Source organism: Cebus imitator, unplaced genomic scaffold (genome assembly GCF_001604975.1).
Source record: "Cebus imitator isolate Cc_AM_T3 unplaced genomic scaffold, Cebus_imitator-1.0 Scaffold328, whole genome shotgun sequence".
NCBI classification, from domain to species: domain Eukaryota; kingdom Metazoa; phylum Chordata; class Mammalia; order Primates; family Cebidae; genus Cebus; species Cebus imitator.
In genome coordinates, this window is record NW_016107643.1 from 1,270,080 (window position 1) to 1,295,326 (window position 25,247).

The window sequence follows — 25,247 nt, forward strand, 5'->3', positions numbered from 1 at the left end:
AAAAAAAAAAAACAAAGAGTAAATTATATGGCTACATATAACAAACTGGATGAATTCTAGGATTATTGAGCAAAAAAAGCAAGTCTCAGAAGAATACACACAGTATGATTCTATTTGTATTAAGTGCAAAACAAGATATTGTTTAGGGATATGGGCATGTGTGGCAAAACTCTAAAGCAGGTTCCTGAGGATCAGGTACTGGGCAGCCTGCCTGGCCACAGTCAGCAGGGCGGGGAAGAGAAGGGCACATGAAGGACACAAATGGATGGGAAGCTGAATAGCAAGATGTCTTGTGATAGCAGACGCCACTAACTTGTGAAGAGAAAAGGTTCTAGAGCGGAAAACATTTCAAGGTAAAGGAAATTTTCTTCTTTTTTTTTTTGAGATGGAGTTTCACTCTTGTTGCCAAGGCTAGAGTGCAATGGCATGATCTTGGCTCACCACAACCTCTGCCTCCTAGGTTCAGGCAATTCTCCTGCCTCAGCCTCCCAAAGAGCTGGGATTACAAGTATGCACCACCACACCAGGCTAATTTTGTATTTTTAGTAGAGACGGGGTTTCTCCATGTTGGTCAGGCTGGTCTTGAACTCCTGATCTCAGGTGATCCACCTGCCTCGGGCTCCCAACATGTTGGGATTACAGGTATGAGCTGCTGAGCCTGGCCAGGAAGTAATATTTTTTTCATCTGGGTGAAAGTCATTACTGGGTGAAAAATCAGAATACCTGTACCATCCTCCAGACCAGGACTGCCCTCTAGATGCTGCCATTACTTGTACTTCATCTCAGTCAGTCAGGGTGAGGGCACTTTTTTTTTTTTTGAGATGGAGTTTTGCTCTTGTTGCCCAGGCTGGAGTGTGCAAGGACGTGATCTCAGTTCACCACAACCCCCACCTCCCCGGTTCATGCGATTCTCCAACCTTAGCCTCCTGAGTAGCTAGGATTACAGGCTTGAGCCACCGTGCCCAGCCTATAGGGTGAGGGAGCTTTTCAAAAAAAGTATGGAAATAAAAGTCTGCACAACATCAGGCAAGTTATCACCTTGTATGGGACTCAGGATATGAAGATCAATCAAGATAACGCATCCTGAGGAACTGAAGATAAATACCTTCAGGGGGTGGGAACAGATAAATTTCAAGCTCATCATAGTCTCAACTAAAGGCAGATTTATAAAGACACTAAAGACACTTGAACTTCAGGACCCCTTACCTGCCCAAGCGCCCTACTAAGGCCCTAAGAAGAGCTCTAACCATTTTGTATTATTTTCCTTAAGAGAGTCCCCAAATGGTATAAACTTCAAGCCCCACAAAACCTACATCAGCTCCTGATATGAATCCCAAAGTGGTAAAACACTTACTACATAGGCAGGGGAGACTCCTGTTTAAATTCTCTGCTTCTATTGAATTTCCCTGCCACAGAAAACCATCTACTAATTCAAATTAGATATCCCTCAGGAACTAAGAAAGTTTAAAATTTAAGTTCTCAAAAGACTATGACTAATAAGGCTCCAGAAATCCCTGGCTGTGCCCTTTATTCTTGCACAGAGACCTTAGGATACACCGAATCTTGTTGGATAACTCAATACAATACAATACTATTTTTCTAACAAGGCCCTTTGCTAAGAAGGTGCAAACTAATTTTGGCAAATATCCCTGCTAAATATTGTAATTGGCTCAAGGATGACAGAGCACAAACCACCTCTGTGTTGTGCCTACAATCTGCTTTCAAAACACTATGCAATCTTGCCTCAAGGCTGGTAGTATTACCACACACTCCCTGTCTTCAGCAAATGTTCCTGGGTCCTCTGCACCAGGATCTGGAGAGGCAGAAATGCAGGGACAGATGTGATAACAAATGCCATTACCACCCCAGCATTATGTGGATAGAAAACCAGAACTCCTTGTGCTTTGTTTTCTGTGTGAATGAAGGAGCAGAAGCGGAACCACTGATCTGAGAAGAGGGAGAGGAATTTGCCACCGGATAGAATATTTTCAACAACAAGAACAAATCATCCAGAAAGGGGATTTGCTCAGTAGAGGTTGAGGAATTTGTAGAGTAAGTCAGAACTCCTCCCTCACATAAAGGCTATATTCAACAAGGAAAAAATAGGACTCATAAGAAAATGTTGTTTTGAGGAAACCAAAAAGGAACATGCAGTAAATCCCTGTAAAATCCATGCAAGACCAACAAGGTTTTTGAGGATTTTAGGTGAGCAGAAACACTGCCAGCTTGGAATGAAAGCGACAGAGATGTGTGAAATTGAAGGAGACTGTTGGACCCTCAAAATTCTACTGGCAAGAGGCAGGCTGATAAAACAACTCAGCTACAAACAAGGTGCTACCTTTCACTGAAAAAGGAAGGATGACAGTAGTGTAGCCACAAGCCCAGACGATGGAGCCATGAGCCCAGAGCAAACCAAGAGCAAACAGGGTAGAACCAAGAGCCAGGGGGCAGAGCTGAAAGCCAGAATTATTCCCAGGCCTTGAAACCTAATCAAGGAACTGGAGTCTGCTCAGCTGGACTTCAACGCTGCCTTGGGCTGGTGACTACTTTTTACCTTCTGTTTTTCCTCTTTGTGAACCTGAAGTCTGTGCCAGTCCCATCTTGCATGTTGGGAGGGCTGGGGGCAGATGACTTGTCCCTTTAGTTTCGTAGGTCCACAGACTTGATAGATTACACTCCCAAGCCTCATTTACATGGGACTCAGATGATCTTGATCATGAGATTTTGGGTAAGCCCATGAGACTTGGGACTTTGAACTGCAGCCATAATGGGATGAGACTCTCCGGAGGAGGTAACTGTATTTGCATAAGATAGGGACATGAATTATGGGCGCCAGAGGGTGGACTGGGATAGGCAAAATCTTAAGATGCTGACAGCAGAAGAGGAATTCAAAGAAGAGAGATTCAAAGTGTGAGAGAGATTCAATACAAGGAGGTTCTTTATAACTGAGATGGAGGCGGGGATCACAAGGGCAAGGACTTCTGGGAGGAGGAGCTGAGAGGATCCCTGTCTGACAGCCAGCAATGAAACAGGGACCTCAGTCCCACAAGTGAAAGGAACTGGCAGACAAACATCCTGGCTGAGCTTGGGAGAAGATTCTTTCCTTTCCCAGAGGCTCTAGATAAGAGCCTAGTCTGGCTGGTGCCTTGACTTTGACCTCATAAGATCTGGGTCCAGCCAAGCGTGCCTGAACTTCTGACCTAGAGAACTGTGAGATAATAAGAGGGTGTTGTTTTAAAAACTACTAAATTTGTGGTAATTTGTTACACAGCAAGAGAAAATGGATCCAGATTCTGTTTAGGTTCACAAATTCTATTTCTGGAAATGTTGCTGCCCTAGCCCATTAGGAGAGCTAACCTCAGGCAGCAACAAAAGGACCAAGTTCAGTCCTGTGATTAGCCCTTCCTAGCATAAATTTCCTCATCTACAAAGTGGGTGAATCAAGAGAGAAAAGCTGTAGGAAAACATTTCTGTACCACAATTGTGTTCAAATATAAGATGTATTTTTAATCACAACACTCATGCTGCCATCTGCAAATGAGGGACCCAGGCATGGCCAAAAACTGAAAAGTCATAACTCCTTACCTTCCTCAGGGCAGGTCTGTAGATTGCTGGAATAAAGATATGCTCCTTCTCCTCTTGTTAGAAACGTACCCAGAAAAGACTCATCCCCCTTTAAAAACAACAACAACAAAAACCCAAAAAAGAACAGGTGATTTATAGCATAAATACAGAATCAAAAGTCCTGCCCAATTTTATGTCTACAAAAAGCTGAGTCAGGTTCAGATAGCCCCAGCGTATTCCATGGCCTTTGGCATTGTCTGGCTCTTTGGCAGGTTGCTGGCATCCTTAATTTGCGCTGAGAAAAACAACATTAAAGTTTTATCTGAGTCCAAGCATCAAAGCCTTCGATGCTTGTTCACGTTCCAGTGGATTTATTCCCTCTGTGAAAATGGAGGCAGCTTCTCCTTGGCCTTAAGCCTTGATGCCCCAGCTCTACATGTCTAGGCCAATCTGGGATCTGCTTTTAATATTACGGGGAGATTTTTTAAAAACACCAAAAGGCCCTAATGGAATAAAGAATCCCTCTAATCGTATCCTCTATAAATGGTTATTTATTTAAGAGACGGGGTTTCACTATCTTGGCCAGGGTGGTCTTGAACTCCTGACCTCATGATCCACTCACCTTGGCCTCCCAAAGTGCTGGGATTAGAGGCATGAGCCACTGCACCTGGCCTTATAAATGATTATTTCTAAAGCTCTGCGAGGAAGGGGAGGAATGCAAATAGGAAGTGAAGACAACGTAGTGCAAATCCTTTAGATTAGGAATGAGATGAAGTATTTTAATATATTTATGAATTGCTTACATTATCTTTTGATATGATGTTAACACAGAATAAGAAGCCTGCTTACCTTCACTGCTTGCTGGGTTTTCTCAGAAAATTTTACTTCATTATCTTCCACCTGTGTCCAAAAGGAATGCAGATTTTCAGTTGACTACTTCAAGGGAAAACTCTGCTAGGTCTCCCCACTGTGTTCAAATACTTCCAGGACACTGACTGGCCAGTCCCTCCACCATGTCTATGTCCAGTGTTCTCAGGCCCTGACACAGCTGAGATGTCTGCTGGTCACCAGGGCTCAGAGCCCAAGGTCATGGTGGGCTCTCTCACTAGGACCTGAAGTCCAGCTAACGAGCTTATGGCATGTGTTAGTCTCTACTTACATTTCACTTAGAAAAAAACAACGGTTTTTAGGAATGAAGCAAACAGAATGTATTAAAATACTTTCAGAGAGTGTCTTCTCATTTAAACACATTCAGGTTAGAGGATAACTCTCGGTCTTCCCTGTCTGTGTGGGAACTGCAGAAGCAGAATATGAACACTCTCAAGCAGGGACTCAGCTCGTTAGCAGACTAAATGCTGTCACACCTTCTAAGTTCTAAAGCGCTTGTTTCAGACCAAGTCCCTCCCGCTGTGCAAAATGGGACTTTTCTACAAGTAGAGAGACGTTGCTGTAAAAAAGTAGCAACCACTCTACCAGGGAAGGAAACCACAGGATCCATTTCGCACGATCTGTGTGACCTTCTAAGCTCAGTTTCCTCATCTGTAAAATGTGGCTGTTATGTCTTCCTTCACAATTTACCAGTGACCCATATAACTTTGTTCCTTTCTTATGAAATTTTTCTAAGATTATAAGAGTTAACAAAATCAGGTTCATTTGTATAAAGAGAAAGGGCTGAGATAAAAACTTCCATTCCTGAACAACGGCTAGCTCAGGATCTGACATCCCACCAGGGGCACACAAAGAGGCTCTTCCTCAAATGTTTGCCCTGATTTTTCCACACATAGGTCCACTTTCACCTGATGAATGACACTACTAACCAGCCAGGAGCAGAATCTGGGTACAGCGGCAGTCAGGACTATGGAGCTGGTTTCTGTGGTAACAGTGCCATCTGCAGGAAGACCACAGACATGCCAGTTACTCCCCTAGCACCTCAGCCCGCCTTGCAGGCCTCAGACCCTAAATGCCCTTCTCAGGAGCAAGGTGTCTTATTTTATTTTTTTTGAGACAGCATCTTGCTCTGTTGCCCAGGCTGGAGCGCAGTGGTGTGATCTTGGCTCACTGCAATCTCCACCTTGCAGGTTCAAGCAATTCTCCTGCCTCAGCCTCCCAAGTAGCTGGGATTACAGGCATGTGTCACCACGCCTGGCTAATTTTTGTATTTTTAGTAGAAATGGGATTTCACCATGTTGGGCAGGCTGATCTCGAACTCCTGACCTCAGGTGATCCACCAGCCATGGCCACCCAAAGAGTTGGGATTACAGGCAACATGGCAATACCCTGGTTCTCTACAAAAAATATGAAAATTAGCCAGGAGTAGTGGCACGTTGGTAGTCCCTGCTACTTGGGAGGCTGAGGTGGGAGAATCGCTTGAGCCCAGGAGGTGGAGTTTGCAGTGAGCCAAGATCATGCCACCACACTCCAGCCTGGATGACAGAGCAAGACCCCGTCTAAAAAAAAAACAAAAAACAAAAAACAAAACTCTTGGGAATTAGTCCATTTTACCATTACTTTTTATTTTTGAGATGGGAGTCTCACTGTGTCACCAGGCTGGAGTGTAGTGGTACGATCTCGACTCTCTGCAACCTCCGCCTCCTGGGTTCAAGTGATTCTCCTGCCTCAGCCTCCTGAGTAGCTGGGACTTCAGGCCCACACCAACATGCCCAGCTAATTTTTGTATTTTTAGTAGAGATGGGATGGTCTCAATATCTTGACCTTGTGATCTGCCTGCCTTGGCCTCCCAAAGTTCTGGGATTACAGGCATGAGCCACCACGCCCAGCCTACTTCTTAATTTTTATCAAGGAAGTAGAGGTACACATACTAAAGATCAAAGAGAATATTATCAGGCTCATTCTATCATTCTTTAGAATATTTTCATTCCTTAGAATGTAATTCTTTAGAATATTTTGCCAATATAACAAGTTAAAAAACTGATGTCATTAATGTTTCAAATTGCTTTTTTTTTTTTTTTTTTTTTTAATTTTTTTTTTTTTTTTTTTTTTTTTTATTTTTTTTTTTTTTTTTTTTTTTTTAGATAGAGTCTCACTCTGTCACCCAGGCAGGAGTGCAGTGGCACAATTTCAGTTCACTGCAACCTCCACTTCACAAGTTCAAGCGATTCCCCTGCTTCAGCCTCGAGTAGATGGGATTACAGGTGCCCACTGCAACGCCAGCTAATTTTTGTATTTTTAGTAGAGATGGGGTTTCACCACGTTGGCTAGGCTGGTCTTGTGCTCCTGACCTCAATGATCCTCCTGCCTTAGCCTCCCAGAGTGCTGGGATTTCAGGCATGAACCATTGTGCCCAGCTTTCAAATAGCTTCTTTTTGACTACTAATGAGGTTACACATCTTCATTTATACATATTCCTCCTCCCTTTTTTTGTTTTCCACACCTGTGAAGTACCTGTTCATTTTTTTCTTTTTTTTTTTGGCTCATTTTACCATTGGGTAGCTTAACTTTTCTTATTAATTTGTAAGAGCTCTTCATAAATTAGGATATAAACCCTTTGTACCTCATTAATGTTCCTCTTTTTTTTGGGACAGGGTCTCACTGTGTCCCTGAGGCTGGAGGGCCGTGATGTGATCATAAGTTCTAATATTTTTACCAGTTTATTGTTGGCTTTTTGCCTTAGCTTATAGCTTATTTTGCAAAAAAAAAAAAAAAGGTTTGCTTTCTGAAGATCACATATACGTACCCTTTTCTTTAACTAAGATCTGAGAAGTCAAAAATGATTCAGAGAAGACCACAGATCCTAAGCAACCATTTCCTCCCAGCAAGTCAGGAATGTCATAGACGGTCATATAAGCCTGCATCAAATGAGAACAGAGCAGTTACCAGCCCAAAACCTTCAGAGAGAAGTCCATAAGAAGAAGACCACAAAATACTGCCTTAAGGAATATGGCAAAAGAGTACTGAAGAGTTTGTAGGAAAAACTGGAGTTATCTTAAATACATCTTTGAACTGGCAGGTGACTTCAGGATCACCCAGGCTTCCCTGAAATTGCTCCCTGATCAGAGATGCACTTGGGCTATAAAGAAAGTATCTTCTTGTTTCTATAAATTCCCTCAAACTGCTTTATATTGACCAGGCACAGTGGCTCATGCCTATAATCCCAGCAATTTGGGAGGTTGAGGTACCCAAGAATTTGAGACCAACCTGGAAAACACAGTGAAATCCCCACTCAACTAAAAAAAAAATTAGGCGGGACATGATGGCTCATGCCTGTAATCCTGGCACTTTGGAGGCCAAGGCGGGTGGATCACCTGAGCCCAGAAGTTTGAGACCAGCCTGGGCAACATGGCAAAATCCCATCTCTGCTAAAAAAAAAAAAAAAAAAATATATATATATATATATATGCCAGGCATTATGGCATGTGCCTGTAATCCCAGTTACTTGGGAGGCTGAGGCAGGAGAATCGCTTGAACCTGGGAGGTGGAGGTTGCAGTGAGCCGAGATCATGCCACTGAACTCCAGCCTAGGTGACAGAGTAAGACTCCATCTCAAAAAAAAAAAAGAACAACAACAAAAAAATAGCCAGGCATGGTGGCATCTGCCTGTGGTCTCAGTTATTTAGGAGGCTAAGGCAGGAAGACTGTTTGAGCCCAGGAGGTTGAGGCTGCAGTAAGCTATGATCACGCCACTGCACTCGGCCTGGGTGACAGAGCAAGATCCTATCTCAAAAACAAGAACAACAAAAAACCAAGAAAGTTATTCAAGCTTTTGTGGCCAAGACAAATAAAAGCAGAGGCTTCAGTAGCCTGGAAACAAATTAGAGCAACTCAGAGAGCTCCCAAGTATCTGGTAAGAAAGCCCTAATTTATCAGGTAAAAAGTGGAGAAAATGGACAATTCTGGGAAGAAGCCAGCAGAAGAAACAGAGAAAGTGATGTTAGCCAGAGCTAGAGTCTGGGATGGTCAGGAAGATCTGATGAGGGACATGGGATAAGTAGCACAAGGACCTCCTACACTGAAGAGCATTGAGTGGTGGGTAGGGGTACAGAGCTTCTGAAACTAAGTCCACTTTTGCATATTGTCGTCCTAGCCTAGGACCCTTGTCCTACCCCTCAGGGCAGAGACAAAAGGTCTGAGGATCTTGAAGGAATTGCTGGATTTTCAAAGAAAAACTTAAAGAGGGCAGAAGGTTGAAAAGAAAAAAACAGTTAAAGCCAAAGCCATTAATTTTCCACATTATGATAATAGGATATACAAAAGAGACAGGTAGGCTTCTATATTTGAGTTAACTTTCTTTTTAGGTTTGACAACTGGAAGGTTTATCTAAAGCTGTCTCAAAGAATTTTGAGCATCTGAAGACACAGAACCCTCCTGAGCTACATGGTTCCACTTAACTGACAATGGCAATCCTATGTCTTTGGTTCCCAGGCCAATCAGGTGGACAGATCCTGTGGGTTCCTGATCCTTCATGTTCATATTTGGCCACTGGTATTGAGGAAGGGGAGAGAAGACATTAAAAAGAGGACATGGGGTGTTTGTTGGAGACTTGCTATGTATTTCCCACCATGTGGCACGGGGAAAGAAAAAATATAGCATGGTGCCTGTCTTCAGGAAATCTATAATGTATAGCTGGAGAGACAAGGGCATTCTTACACAAGAGTCATCAGATGACATATTATGATATCATATGACACGTTAGGATAGAATTATTCCTTAAACTGCAACTGCAAGTACTATGGGAATACTTGTAGGGAGAAATCAACAGGGGAGGTTTTCAGAAGGAGATAGAACACATCTCTGTCTGGATAAGAGGACAGAATGTAGATAGAAAGCATCAACTTCCAGCATCTTATTTCCTATCTCATTAGCTATGCATACTTAACACAGACTGTGATTCTACTGGATTCCTAATCAATTGCTACTGTGCAAATCATCTTTCAAGGCACTGTGCAAAAGTCCAAGGAGAGAAGTCAGGGACTTAAAGTCTAACAAAGAGATAAAGTAGTATTACCTAAATATCAGAAACTATTTCCCAATGTTTTAATAATATCACAAAAAAGCCTAAATTAGTTCTAAAGAACATCCACACAAAATGTTGACAGGTGGGGACCACAGGAACATTATAAAAACAAAAATTACAACCTTAAAAAAATTACCCTTATTGTGCTGTTCTCTGTAGATAAGTTAACACTACTGACAGGAACTCTGAGTTACTCTTCCACAGGTGATGGTGAGGGGGGATGCACTTGTACCAAATCATTCACAGCTGGTCACCTAATTTCCTGGGACCAAAGCTTGTTGGAACTAAGGCTCAGGCAGTGCTCACAGAACAGACTCAAGATCACACCATTAACAGAATCCTGGCTGGATATCTACCACCCTCTCATGCACCGTTTGCCAACCTTCTTCATATCAGATGCTCTGGCGTAAATGGAGGACTCAGCTTGTGACTGAGAGCAACTGGCCTAAAAACTCTGGCTCCCCAGGCCATGCCATCCCACCCAGGGACCATTATCTCAGTGCATCTCCAAACCATTCCCCCAGCACACAGTTTGGAAAACTTTGCTGACTACCCTACTTCATAGGAGGCCCAGGTCCCTATTGACTGTTGGTTATTTAAATAATTACAGTCATGTATCACTTAATGACAGGAGTACATTCTGAGAAATGCATCATTAGCTGATTTCATCATTGTGTGAACATTATAGAGTGCATTTAAACCTAGATAGTATAGCCTACTATATACCTACAGCTGGTATAGTCTATTGCTCCTAGGCTACAAACCTATCCAACATGTTATTATACTGAATACTGTAGGCAATTATAACATAATGGTAAATATTTGTGTATTTAAGCATATCTACACGTAGAAATGGTGAGTAAAAATACAGCATTATGATATTATGGGACCACTGTTGTATCTGTAGTTCACTATTGACCAAGATGTTCTTTTGTGGTACGGGGCTGTAGTTAAATTTTCCCAGGTCACTGTTTTTGTTTGTTTGTTTTTTGAGACTAAATATCTGTCACCCAGGCTGGAGTGCAGTGGTGCAATCATGGCTCACTGTAGTCTCAAACTCCTGGGCTCAAATGATCCTCCTGCCGCAGCAACCTGAGAAGCTCAGGCTGCAGGTATATGCCACCACACCTGGCTAATTTTTAAAATGTTTTTGTGGACACGGGGTCTTACTATGTTGCCAACACTGGTCTCAACTCTAGGTTCCTGTTAAGGGCATCAATGCAAGTCTTGGAACTCAAAGAAGCCACTGAAAAACTTTATCTGTTAGGCAGGCTTATCCTGGACTCATATTTAGATACAAGGCCAGAGCAATCTCAGCTACCTGTAGGAAGGCTTCATAATGCAGAAAGAGGTGGCTCCCAACATCTTAGTTAAGACTTTGGACCCTGGGGAAGACTAGGCAAGGGAGTATTGATGTGGGTGGGCCTGGCACAGCTACCTGGGTACCCTCAATAAGCACAGGCTCACCACTGCTTTGGCTGGGATTGGAATAGAACAGATCAGTTTCTTCAGGTAAGGGGTGGGCTACTCAAGACTTCCACCCACTCCCACCTCCCTACTTACAGATGTCCCTCTGCAGGCCATTTCCAGCCAGCTGACCCATGACAGCTCTGCTTACCGTCTTCACAAAGAATAAGCTATCTTCACAGTCCAGCGGTACAATTCTATGAGAGGAAAGAGATGGAAAAGACTGTTAAAAGAGTTTTAAAGTTACCGAAATTTACAGCGTTGACTTTTTTCAACCTGGCAATGACAAGTCATAGACTCAGATTGTTCTCAGGTACTTTCACAACACTGGGTTACATGTATGTAGAATTGGTATGTGGGCCACTAAGGTAAATATGTCCAGCCCCACCTCTACCCCTCAGCTCTGCAGTGGGAAGCACTCAGGGTACAGGGCCTCAGCTGAGCACAACCAACCCAGCCCCAACCCTGGAGTGATATCACTGCCAGGTATGGGACTGTGAGAAAACCACTCATGTCAGCAGCCTCCCCTATCTTTTTTTTTTTTAAAGACAGGGTTTCACCATGTTGGCCAGGCTGGTTTTGAACTCCTGACCTCAGGTGATCCGCCTGCCTCGGCCTCCCAAACTGATGAGATTACAGGCGTGAGCCACCATGCCCAACCTCCCCTATCTTTATCTTCCTAAAACTTGCTCCATATGAGGATGCACCACAATCATATACGCACCTTCCCTGATTATTCACAGCATGTATGTGAAAAGCCATCTTGGAGCTGTAGACCAGAAACAAAACAAAACGAAAGAAAAATCAGTCTGCTCCTCCTCCCCAGAAACTTGTGCAAGATCCTGCTTGGGACTCTCAAGGCTACAGTGAAGTATGTGTCATCCTTGCTTTACACAGATTTACCCTAGATATTTTAGATACTTTCCCCATGGTCCCATGCCACCAGCAGGTGTGGGACCAGTGTCTGACTCTAATCACGGCCCTGCCTCTGCGCAAGTCCTAAGGACTGTCTTGACTCCTGGACCACAACAGGAGAAAATGACATGAGAAGACTGCCGCTCACTGTAGACTGAGAGTGACCCTCCATCCCTGCTCTGAGCACAAGCAGAGGCCACATCTCTGCTACTCATAGTCAAATGCTTTGGCGCCACGGGCAGGGTCAGGCCTTCAGAGCTGAGAAATAACTAGAAAACTCTCTGAGCTTACTCTAAATTCTGTAAGTATAATTTCTTGCATTAACAAGTATTGGATAGTTACACACTAATTCCTGTCTGCATTCATGGCTCCCCACTCCCTTCCCTCTTGGGAGAAAGAAATCTGCTAATCTGAAGCAGTGTGAGGGTCCTTAGTGAAGACACCTTTTTTATTTTTATTTTTTTGAGACAGAGTCTTATTCTGGCACCCAGACTGGAGCGCAGTGGCACCATCTAGACTCACTGCAACCTCCGCCTCCTGGGTTCAAGTGATTCTCCTGCCTCAGCCTCCCCAGTAGTTGGGACTATAGGCGCGTGCCACCACAGCTGGCTAATTTTTGTATTTTTAGTGAAGACGGGGAATTGCCATGTTGGCCAGTATGGTCTCGAACTCCTGACCTCAAGTGATCTGCCTGTCTTGGCCTCCCATAGTGCTGGGATTACAGGGGTGAGCCATTGCACCCTGCCCTCAGTGAACTAATCTATGTGGTGAGAAAGGGGTGGGGCTCTAGGTAGAAGACTGGCCTGGGAGACTCTTCTCCAACTTGACTGGCATTTTCTCCTTGTGCCTTTCTCCAGCTAGGGCAGACACCCAGGCGTAGGAGGCCTTGGGAGTGAGAGGTGGCCTGCTCTGGGAAGGCTGAGTGGCCTAGGCAAGGGCTCGAGTAAAGGAGAAGCAGAATGACTATGCCAGCCATATTGATGGTAAAAGAGAATACCCCACTGTGATAGCAGCTAACATCTATGTGCCCAATTGCTTTACAAGGTGGGTAGTTGAGGAAGCAGATACAGAAAGTTCCCTATCTTGCCCAGGGTCAGATTGATGCAAAGTGAAGGAGTGTTCTCAGACTCAGGTTGGCCAGAAACAGATAGTACAGGGCAGCACAAGGCCTTAAGGGAACAAACTTCCTTTATCCTTCCCCTTTCATGGCCAGAGAAGCAAGATCCAGAAGACCCAGGGGAAAGAAGACCTGAAGCAAGTCTAAAGCCCTGCATCTCAGAGTTCTGGCTCTTTCTTCCATTCCTGGGGCTGCAGAAATAGAATTCTTGTTAGACCAATTAATTGACTAATCTTTCAAATACTCCCTCTTATTACCCAGGACTATAGATATAAGAAAAATGTGGGACATAGACCTGAGGCATCACAGACACATCCTAGAAGTATTCTTAAATAAATTCCCTAATATTGGCATCTGTTGTGTCCTTTGTATAAAGGTGTACACAATGGTCCTCACGTGAAACACTGGGTTAAGTGGACTGGGTTCATGAAGAATCAGCTATGGATAAAGACCACAAAGAGATCCACTGTGACATGCCAAGAGATGTGATGGAAAAATCACTAGATTCTTAAACCATGCAGACCCTAAGACATGGCTAGGCTCAGGGTTTCTGTCATTCTAGAGAGGGACGAGGTCCAGTGCAAGTCTATCTTCCTGTGCCCAGGGCCCCCTGCCTCTATAAACCTCACCGTTCAGGTCCCCAGCTTCATCTTTCTAGCCTTGGAACCCAGGCCTGTCAAGTCTCCTGTGATTCTGGTGTTAATCTGCCTTGCATTCTGGCCTCAAAACATTCTTTCTCAAACAGCTCCTCCATCTTTGGCTCTTTGGCTTCTAAGTAAAGGTTGAATCATGAATGACTCTCCTTCATACATCCCATTATTTTACTCAAACATTTCTCAAAGGGAGATGAAATATAAATTACAAAGGACAAAGAATCTTTCAAAAACAAAGACAAAAAAATTCCTTATAAAAAATATCAGCCATTGCTTACCGCAGAGCTGCCTTAAACGGAATCAACTCAAAGAAATCTAACCCAGATCCCAGAGTCTGCTCTGCTACCTCCTTGGCCTGTAAAATAATAACAAGACAGGGACAATTAGCTTTCACAGTAGGAAAAAGTACACATATAACTGATGGAAGGGCCCTCCTAACACTTATCCAAGATCACACCATGCCCTACAGTGTGCCCTTCCCATCTATGTGACTACTTGGTAGACATGAACAGATTAAAGTGAAAGCATCATGTTAAGGGAAACAAGGGTCTGCTTTCTCCAACCTAGGTTCACAGGACAAAACTGCATTCAGGCAGGTGTGCACTGGAACCTGACCTGCTGGATCCAGAGAAATGACCAGCTGTGATGACAGCAGTGGAATGTGAGGTCTGTAAAAGTGCTTTTTCCCCCACTCTTCCCTGGCTCTTGGAAACAAACGTCTGCCCTCAGAGTTTTAGCCAGATGCTAAGAATATCCAAACATCTAGAGTTACAAAAGACAAGTTAAAAAACAAAGATGTGAGAACTGATATTGAAGGACACCCCACTGCTTTGCCATGTAGTGGCTAAAGGGCTGAGAAATCTAGACAGTACCAGGCATACAAGTTCTGTGAGGAGGGGAGACGGCAAGGAGCTGGTGACTACAGCTACAGTCTCTCTGATATCTACATCATACACAACCTTTCCAATGTCAAATGGCTTCCTTCAGAAAAGGTCCTATTGGCATTTGGGAGGCATCAAGCCGACTCTTCTCATCTCCTTACTGGGTCAGATATAGGAATCCAACTCAGCAGGGCAGGTTAACCGCAAAACAGCAAGGCAGATAATGGTCAGAGAACGGGAACACATGTGCTTGTCTAGGAAAAGCAAGTCAGATTTTCTAATCTTTACCTGTTTTTTTTTTTTTAAAACACTGAGTTATAGGAAATCAAACTTACCGAACTTTATCAGAATTCACAGAATAATCTACAGTTTTTATGTTTTTTAGCTTTTAAAAAAGTCTTTTGTTTTAGCTATTCAATAGAACAATGTGCTACAGAATGATTTTTCCTTAACACAACTAGATGTCTACAAAGAAGCACCGATAAGTTGTCATCCATAAGACAACAGCAGCATGGTCACAGGCAGCAGGCGCTCAGTGCTTTAAAGGTATCTCTCTGCCTAGTGTCAAAGAGGCCCAAGCTCGCACAAGAGTCAGTACTACAAGGTGTCCAAAGAAGAAACACATGGATAGAATGTTTTACATTAAAATAATAACTACAGAAAGAGAAACACGGTATTTAAATTACCTTTGTTAGACTGGAAGTTTTAGCATAACATGCAATGCCAGCCAAAACAGCCTCAATAACAGCAGCATATATCTGGGACAACAGCCTATTCAAAAAAAATAATAGTTAACATTACAGCATCATGAGGTTTTTGTCAAAAGATGCATGCACACAAATAACGGCCCCCAAGAAACTGATTTTTAAACAGAATGGAAAAAGGCAAAAATAAAACCCACTGATTTCTAAACCTTTTAAAAGTCACAAGCCTGGGCTGGGTGTGCTGCCTCAGGCTTATAATCCCAGCACTTTGGGAGGCTGAGACAGGCAGACTGCTTGAGCCCAGGAGTTTGAGACCAGCCTGGGCAACACAGCAAAACCCCAGCTCGACAAAAAAAATAAAAATAAGATTATCCAGGTGTGCTGAGGTATGTCTGTAGTCCCAACTATTTGGGAGGCTGAGGCTGAATGGTAATTTTAGTCCAGGAGGCAGGGAGGTTACAGTGAGCCAAGGCTGTGTCACTATACTCCAGCTTGGGTGACAGAGTGGGACCCTGTCTCAAAAAAAAAAAGAGTCATATGCCTGGTTTGATTTATACTTTGCTTTTGTTAAATCACCTTAAGGAAAATTGGCTCCTCTGAATTCTGCTCAAGAGATTGCCCCTCCCTGTTTGTAACCAAACAGAATAAAAATATGAAGTCTCATTGACCCCTCTATGTGCAAGAGCAGCTACCCACAGACCAGGAATCCCTTCAGTGTTATCACACCCACTTGCTGCTTTTCCAGGGACCTAACCACACTGTAGTTTCATTTCGTTTTTTCACTAGACCTGCTGACGGCTGGCTACTACTGGAACCTCTAGGTGGAAGGCCTCAGAGGAGAAGAGAGATGACTAGACTGAGGAGGGGCTGGGTTTCATTTAAATTCAAGTTAAACAGCTGCAGACCCCTCTCCAAGCAGCTTGCCTCATTTAGAGAACAGAGAATGCTTCTGAGGAGATGTCTCACCTTTCCCCTAGATAATGTTCCTTCTCTCTGACTTCTAACTTCCACAGTATAAAACTTCCCAGTTTTACTCAGCCGGGCGCAGTGGGACAAGACTGTAATCTCAGCACTTTGGGAGGTCAAGGTAAGCGGATCACCTGAGGTCGGGAGTTCGAGACCAGCCTGACCAACATGGAGAAACCCCATCTCTACTAAAAATATAAAATTAGCTGGGCATGGTGGCACATGCCTGTAATCCCAGCTACTCGGGAGACTGAGCCAGGAGGATCGCTTAAACCCAGGAAGTGGAGGTTGCACTAAGCCAAGATCGCGCCATTGCACTCCAGCCTAAGCAACAAGAGCAAAACTCTGTCTAAAAAATAAAAAATAAAGAAAGAAAGAAGAAGGTTTTTCTCTGCCAGACTAGACTACCACGGAGGTCCCTAGAAAAACCAGTCTGGTTCCTTTTTGGGAGGGAAGTTTTTCCACCTTGGCATTTAAGGCAGGTAATTCTTTGCTGTGTGGTTTGTCCTGTGCATTGCAAGATGCTTGGCAGCACCCCTGGCTGCTAACTAACCAGCATCCCTACCCACTAGGTGTTGGTAGCATCCCAGTTGTGATAATCAAAAATTTCTCTAGAATCTGCAAAATGTTCCTCTGAGTCGGGAAAAATAGGGGAGGGATATTCAATAGAATTGCCCTTGGTTGAGAATCACTGTCTTGGAGAAAGGAGGTGCAGGCTCTTCTTAGGACACTTACAAAGAGAAGGGGCTCAACCAAGAGGCCCTGAAAGGCAAAAAGAGGCACCCGGGAAGGAACTGACAAGGTCTCACCTGAGAATATGTCTATTTTTAAGCCCATAAGAATCTTGTAACAGGTAAAGGAAGGTGATAGGAGTTTGAAAGTGGGAAAAAACACAGAAATGATTTGGTCTAATCCTCTCATCTTCTAGAAGAAGCAATAAGGGCCTCTGGAAGTGGAGTAAGTTGTCTATTAAGTCACAGAAAATTCATGGCTGACCCAAACTCAGATCTGCTCTCAGCCTGGTGTTTTTCCACTGTGCCATATCACATTGCCACCTCCTTAAATTTCCTCCTTGGCTCCTGCACTACACCTCCACAATGTAGGTAAGAGATTACGGTTGAGTTGAACAACAACAACAAAAAAAAAAACAGGGAGAGCTCAATGACAGCTCCAAGTAACATATTCTGAAGACTTTTGGCCTGGCCAGGCCAGGGCAGAGGGTATACTCTGGAAGGGGCCTGACAGAGGGATATGAATGAGCTTGGCCCCTTCCAGGTGAGACCAGAATCCTCTACACTTGGGCACTAAGGGTGCAGTTTTAAAGATGTCAAACCCAAAGACATGCAAAGATAACCCCCTCATCAGCTGATTCAAGCATCACTCAGTACTAACACTGGTCAGGCCTTCCCCTTGTTTGGTCTTCTCCTATACAGATCCGTACACAAGAGCTCAATACACAAGCCACATGGCTGCTGACCCACAAAAAGGCCTTCATGTTGCTGTTGTCACTTTATTTTTTTTTTGAGACAGTCTCACTCTGTTGCCCAGGCTAGAGTGCAGTGGCGTGATCTCAGCTCACTGCAACCACAGCCTCCTGGGTTCAGGCGATTCTCCTGCCTCAGCTTCCTGAGTAGCTGGGATTACAGGCACCCACCACCTTGCCTGGCTAATTTTTGTATTTTTAGTAGAGACAGGGTTTCACCATCTTGGCCAGGCTGGTCTCAAACTCCTGACACTCGCCTCAGCCTCCCAAAGTGCTAAGATTACAGGCATGAGCCACTGTGCCCAGCCTCTGTTGTGACTTTCACTTGAATACACATGTTCCACTGGACCTGTGATTTGGCAAATCTCTCAATGTGCACCCAGTTACCACTCAATACCAGTCCCTGATGCAGGGCATCAATGGATTTGGTTTAGGCAAAATGTTTAAGGGTTTAGCATAAGGATCCAGGGCAGTGGCTAAGGAGCGCTGGCACAGAAGTACAAGCAGGCACAGGGTAAGACTATACCCACCAACACGTGAGTAAGTGGTTGACTTGTTGCTAAAGAAACGAAGCCCACAAAAGAACTACATACAAGTTATGATTATAGCTTAAGTGAATAGTTTTTTTTTGAAAGCCCAGAAAGTTATATACATATACAAACACACACACGTATACACACACATTTTTTTTTTTTTTTTTTTTTTTAGACAGAGTCTTGCTCTGTCACCCAGGCTAGAGTACAGTGGCACCATTTCTGCTCACTGCAACCTCTGTATCCCAGGTCCAAGCACTTCTGTCTCAGCCTCCCGAGTAGCTGGGTTTACAGGCATGTGCCACCACGCCGGCTAATTTTTGTATTTTTAGTAGAGATGGGGTTTTGCCATGCTGGCCAAGCTAGGCTTGAACTCCTGACCTCAGGTGATCCACCTCCCGAGGCCTCCCAAAGTGCTGGATTACAGGTGTGAGCCACCGCACCCAGCCACACACACACATTAGTGAGACAGGAACTCACTCTGTCATCCAGGATGCAGTGTAGTGGTGTGATCTCGGCTCACTGCAGCCTTGACCTCCCCAGGCTCAGATGATCTTCCTGCCTCAGCCTCCCAAGTAGCTGGGAATTCAGGCATGTGCCACTACACCCAGCTAATTTTTCTATTTTTTGCAGAGACAGGATTCCACAAGGTTGCCCAGGCTAGTCTTGAATTCCTGGGCTCAAGCAATCTGCCTGCCTTGGCCCCCCAAAGTCCTGGGATTTCAGATGTGAGCCACTGTGCTCAGCCCCAGAAATATATAAATTAAGATACTAATGGGTAGTGCCAGAGAGAAGAAATTATAGTTGATCTTAATTTCTTTTCTCTACTTGCATACTTTCTATTTTCTACTTGCAAACAGAATCACACTCACAATAGTGTGATTCTATTTCTTCTATTATATTTTTCCCAATACAACTTTGTGGGCCCTGCCCTAGAAATGCTGATTGTAATGCTGAGACTGGGCCTGGAGAACCTATATTTTAAAGAGATCCCTAGATAATCTTTTGTAGTCTGTCACTGCTGGCCATAGGGAAGCACTGATCTATATCCCACCAAATTATGCTGCAGTATTTAATTAGGTAATAATAAAATTCTATTATGTCCATACTGCTAAAGGAGAATGCTTTTTGAAATTCAATAGTTTCAGCACAAATGAGTTTATTTTCTGTCTTTGGCTTCTTGCTGTATATGAAAGAAGAGAGGTCAACACTAGGCAGGACCTTTCTGAGGTTGCACAGCCAGTGTTCACACCCTCTGACTCTGTTCCATAGGCTTAAGTGTCAAATCCAGAGAAAAACACTCTTCAGACCAGTTGGGGTTTCACATGATTCTCCCAATGGATTTCAAGATGGTTTATTCTTAGAAAAGTCCTTAATTTAAAAATGCATTTTGTAGAAAACATATCAAGGGAGTTACATCATATAATGCATGGGTGTGCCGGTAGGAAGTCTCTGAGGTCTAGAGAGAAGAGCAGATGGCAAAGCTGGCAGGGTTCTCTGGCCTGAAATTCAAGCTGAGAGAAACTTAGGAAATGACATGGTAATGGTTCACCTCATAAACCAGATGTCTTCTTTTTTTTGTTTTGAGGCAGAGTCTCCCACTGTTGCCAAGAGCGCAGTGGTGCAATCATAGCTCACTGAAATCTTGACCTCCCAGGCTTAAGTGATCCTCCCACATCCGCCTCTCAAGTAGCTGGGACCACAGGCATGCACCACCATGCCTGGCTAATTTTTTATGTTCTGTAGAGACAGCATCTGCTTATGTTGCCCAGGCTGGTCTTGAACTCCTGGCCTCAAGTGATCCTCCCACCTCAGCTTCCCAAAATGTTGGGATTATAGGCTCACACCACCATACCCAGCAAAACCAGATGTCTTAAACACCGCTGATCTCAAAAGGAAGTATACAGGACAGTCACAACTAAGTAACTCAGCTCTGAGAAAGAAAAAATAAAATCCAAAGACTTACATTTGTTCAGTTTTCTTGGGCAGCTGGCTATCACCACCTGTGAAAGAGGCCAACTAAGAATATGACAAGAGCAGAGTATGCAAACCCTTAACAAGGAAGCTAGAAATGCTTCATTTACCTGGAAGGCACTGTCAAAAACTACATTTTGTTTTTGTTTTTGAGACAGAGTTTAGCTCTTTCACCCAGGCTGGAGTACAGTGGTGCCATCTTGGCTCACTGCATCCTCTGCTTCTGGGGTTCAAGTAATTCTCCTGCCTCAGCCTCCCAAGTAGCTGGGATTACAGGTGCATGCCACCATGCCTGGCTAATTTTTGTATTTTTAGTAGAGGTGGAGTTTCACCATGTTGGCCAGGCTTGTCTTGAACTCCTGACTTCAGGTGACCCACCTTGGCCTCCCAAAGTGCTTAGGATCACAGGTGTGAGCCACCACGCCCGGCCCATTTTTTTTCTTTTAAGTTAAATACAGTATAAACACCAACAACAGTGGAACCTGGCCACTTCCAATAGCCTCCTGGACCTTCGCCCGCATTTCCCACTTTTACAACCCACTCAGCATCACCACTAGATACCAGAGATGTGCAGAAATCTTAGGTTCTGGAATGTTTTTGCTTTTATTTTTAGTTTTTTAAACTTTGAAGCATCAGTAAACAGGTTCAGTTCTACCATTTGCTTTATCTCCTCAATTACCTGACCCAAGTTATGCTTCTTTCCAGTTTCCTGGTTTATTTAACAACATCCAGAATAAAATAGGGCTTCTGATGTACTTTCCTCTGTGTAGCAATGCTGAGACCTGCGTTCATTCCAGAGGTTCTTTTCCATGTCTCTTTGGATGCCTGCAACTTCTTGTTACCCCAGTAAGCAGGGCAGCCCCACCCAGCCCAGCCTTTCTGGATGGCCCCACGGCATGCTCCTGGCTTCTAAGTACTCTTTCATTATGGCCTTTTCTCTCTTTCCTCACAAGAACAGTCGAGTGGGCACCTGGCTGAGTCACTGAAATTCCCATTGTGGACCTTACCTCCTGCTCTCTCTCTTTTTTTTTTTTTTTAAGACAGAGTCTCGCTCTGTTGCCCAGGCTGGAGTACAGTGGCTCAATCTTGGCTCACTGCAACTTCCACCTCCCAGGTTCAAGCGATTATGGTGCCTCAGCCTCCCAAGTAGCTGGAACTTTAAGTATGCACCACCACGCCTGGTTAATTTTTGTATTTTTAGTAGAGATGGAGTTTCATCATGTTGACCAGGCTGGTCACAAACTCCTTACCTCAAGTGATCTACCCGCCATGGCCTCCCAAAGTGCTGGGATTACATGTGTGAGCCACCACACTTGGCCATTACCTCCTGCTATCTTAAAGTAGGTCTTATTCATCTTGGCCTCCCCTGTGATACTAAGCAAAGGGCTATACACATGGTTAGACTTAATGTAGGTTACACCAATCATCTTCCTCTTGAACCACATTCTGTGAGAAATGTGTTAGAAACATCAACTATCCAGAAGTAATCAGAGAGGGAGCTGGAGGCCCATGAATTGGGTATCATGAGCTTCTGAGCAAAGTAGTGAATCTTGTGTCAACTTTTAGTTCATGGGAGCAACTATTCATTAGAAAAGCTGATGAGATGACAATTTACAGGGACTTACCCAAGTAAGGAACATGAGTAGCTCCAAAAAAGTATGTTCTTGAACAAGCAAGAGGTCCCTTTGGTGAGACACACTGGGCTACCTGGATGTCAGAAAAAAATAAAAATAAAAAAGGCACAATAACTTAGGCATGTACTAGTAGAGAAACAAAAGTATAGAGTTAATAGAAATAAATTTTCTTTCTTTTTTATTGAGACGGAGTCTCACTCTCTTGCCCAGGATGGAGTGCAGTGGCGCAGTCTCGGCTCACTGCAACCTCCACCTATCTGGCTCAAGTGATTCTACTGACCCCCCCAGTAGCTGGGACTACAGAGGCACACCACTGCATCCAGCTAAATTTTTTTTTTTTGTATTTTTAGTAGAGGCAGGGTTTCACCATGTTGACCAGGCTGGTCTTGAACTCCTAACCTCAGGTGATCTGCCCACCTTGGCCTCCCAAAGTGCTGAGATTATAGGCGTGAGCCACTGTGCCCAGCCAGAAATACATTTTCTTCTACAAAACTGATTTATTCCCCCTTGTTAAAGACATGGGGGAAAGATTATCTTTAACTGTTATTCCAAAGGTATCTTTTGTGTGTGTGTGGTTTAAACCTTGGCTATATTGCGAGGGTGCAGCAGTTGGATACTCAGTCAGCTCAGGATACTAAGGAATTCACAACTCAGAAGGAAAAAGGAAGCAATGTGTTTGGGTTTTGACTATAATTAATACTCAGTCCAGAGCTTTCACAGTGAAGACCCTGGCTGACACGACAGGAAGAGGTGTGGGGCAGTTCCAAATTCAGGAAAGGAGGGTGCTAACCACATCCCCACCTTCATTTTTATTTCAACTCTGTGTCAGGCTGAATCAATTATGAGCTTTCCTGGAAGACCATAGCCCCTGCGGAAGAAAAAATAAGTTCCTCTAGGTTTTCAAAATTTTTTTTTTTGAGACGGAGTCTCGCTCTGTACCCAGGCTGCAGTACAGTGGTATGATCTTGGCTCACTGCTAGAAGGGTATTTTCATTAGTTCTCTTTCAGCATTCAAAATATAGGTGTCACTTCCTTCTGGCCTTCATGGTTTCTGATAAGAAAGAAATACAACTTTCATTCAAAAATTGTCAGCTGGAAGTGATGGTTCATGTCTGTGATCCCAGCACTTTGGGAGGCCGAGGTGAGTGGATGACCTGAGGTCAGGAGTTGGAGACCAGCCTGGCCAACATGGTAAAACCTCATCTCTACTAAAAATATAAAAATGAGCCAAGTGCGGTAGCAGGCGACTGTAGCCCCAGCTAAAATTGTCTTCCCCCTATGAATAAGGTGCCATTTCTCTCTGGCTGCCATCAAGATTTTTTTGTCTGTGCTGGGTGTGGTGGCTCATGTCTGTAATCTCAGCACTCTGGGAGGCCAACACAGGCAAATCACTTGAAGTCAGGAGTTCGAGACCAGCCTGGCCAACATGGTGAAACCCTGTTTCTAACTAAAAATAAAAAAATTATTTACGAGACCTTCATGCAGAAAAATAAAAATAAAATAAATAAAAATAAAAAAAATTAGCCAGGCATGGTGGTACGTGCCTGTATTCCCAGCTCCTTGGGAGGCTGAGGCAGGAGAATTGCTTGAACCTGGCACTCTCAATAAACAATGACCATCAAGTTTGGTTTCTGTCCTTAAATATAACAGTCAAGGCATAACAAACTTAGGCTTGGAATAACTATCTTCAAATTATTTTGAATTTTAAAAATTCTATTGACAACACTACCCTGACAACTTAAAGGGTGGTCTGTGAAACTATGTTTTTAACCTTTTTCCTTCAAGTATTTCAAAATTAAATGTGATGTTTTCAAATGATACCTAGTACCTATATAAAAGTACACAGTTGCTAATCACTTCTTTTTACTCTAAAACAACTTCAAGTTCAGGGTTAAATCAACACACTAACTGGAAAAAGTTCCTTCCTTTTGTCTAGCTCCCCTATCCAAGCAGTCCGGCCACTCACCATGTGCTTGGCAAAGCTACCGCCAGGACCAGTGCTTCGTACCAGGTGTCCTTCAGAAGGGAAGTTAAAGTTGCCAGCATTTAGGTTTTCTCGTGTGGAGTGATTACCAAAGAGAACAAATGGCTGCCGATTAGGGCTAGAGAGCGAAGACAAAAGCATGTGATTAGAAAAGAGTTCCTGGCCAAGGCAACCTTCCATGGCCTTAATAAGTCCTCAGGCTTTTCTGAGTGATGCCTGCAGACTGAGCAAAGTGGTCAGTCAGTACAGTCCACTGAACGTCCTTGGCTGGTTGGGAAGGGATGCCAGCTGTCTCCGACTCTTCCTACCGAACCATAGGGATCAGTTAACATTTAGGGACATAACTAAACTCCAGCTAGGTTTGTATTTTCAGCATGTCCCACTTTTTGAGGAATATGTTCCACAGAACTTATTCTATGGAATAAGTGATAGAGCAAAACTCCAGTATTGTAAAATAGAATTTTAATAGAAATACGAGCTTTAAAGGACGACAGTTATGATACATGGACTAGACAGACAATAGGGCAGTCACCAATTGCTGAGTAACTTTCAACAGGGAAGGAGCACAGGAGGGTTGCAAATTTTCTCAATACCACACCTACCTGCCTCTGTACCCACCCTCTTTCTCCCTGCCCTCTTGGCTGAACTTTTCCTCTCCCCCACTTTCTGCTCACTCCTCAGCCCACTCTAAACAGCCTCCTCAGTCATTTCACCCAGAGAATTCTTGCTGAAGTCACCAAGGAACTTCCATGTAGCATAGAGTAAATTCAACAGATCAGGTCTTCAGGTCTTCCTTCCTTTTCTGGTCTCTGAGAAGCACTTGATTCCTTCCACCCTCCACTGCAACAACCCTCCACTCCCCTCAGTCTCCCCAGTGAGTCACCCTCTTCTTCCACCTGGCCTTGAATAGTCCCGGGTTTACCTGCAGCTTGCTGCTCCCTCCTCTCCTCTGTGATGATCTATTCCCTATATCTGCTCCCATTCCAGTTCTTGCAGGAAATAAATGGCATCACAATCCACCCAGGGACCCAGCCATTTGAAAGGCCTCCTTGACTTCTGCTTCCTTCCCCTCTAAATCTAATCAACCTCCCCCAAATCATTCCTATTTAGCTATTTTCTTTCTTTGTTTATTTTTTGAGATGATGTCTTGCTCTGTCACTCAGGCTGGAGTACACTGGCATGATCTCCACTCACTGCAACCTCTGCCTCCCTGGTTCAAGCAATTCAGCAATTCTCCTGCCTCAGCCTCCTGAGTAGCTGGGACTACAAGGGTGTGCCACCACACCTGGTGTTTAGCCATTTCCTTCCATGGTCATGGCTGCAACCTTAGTCCATGCTACCATCATTTCTTCCCTGGACAACTGCAAAACTTCCTCACTGTTTCCCTGCTTCTGCTCTTGC

The 25,247-nt window shown here is 44.0% G+C and overlaps 1 protein-coding gene across 3 annotated transcripts in view; it reads right to left on the bottom strand.

The window, feature by feature from the left end:
- The window catches only part of CUNH20orf194 (chromosome unknown C20orf194 homolog), a 151,709-nt gene that overhangs the window by 63,506 nt on the left and 62,956 nt on the right, over positions 1–25,247 (bottom strand). For 2 of the 3 annotated variants that reach the window (XM_017504805.2, XM_017504807.2), the window contains 11 exons: positions 23,829–23,964; positions 21,854–21,935; positions 20,221–20,257; positions 15,255–15,342; positions 13,966–14,042; positions 11,727–11,771; positions 11,154–11,199; positions 7,259–7,370; positions 5,382–5,452; positions 4,414–4,464; positions 3,586–3,673 (listed from right to left, as the gene is read on the bottom strand). In XM_017504805.2, coding sequence (XP_017360294.1) covers positions 3,586–3,673; positions 4,414–4,464; positions 5,382–5,452; positions 7,259–7,370; positions 11,154–11,199; positions 11,727–11,771; positions 13,966–14,042; positions 15,255–15,342; positions 20,221–20,257; positions 21,854–21,935; positions 23,829–23,964 — 833 coding nt within the window. The remainder of the gene's footprint in view (positions 1–3,585; positions 3,674–4,413; positions 4,465–5,381; positions 5,453–7,258; positions 7,371–11,153; positions 11,200–11,726; positions 11,772–13,965; positions 14,043–15,254; positions 15,343–20,220; positions 20,258–21,853; positions 21,936–23,828; positions 23,965–25,247) is intronic. The other variant, XM_017504806.2, reaches the window with a different exon arrangement.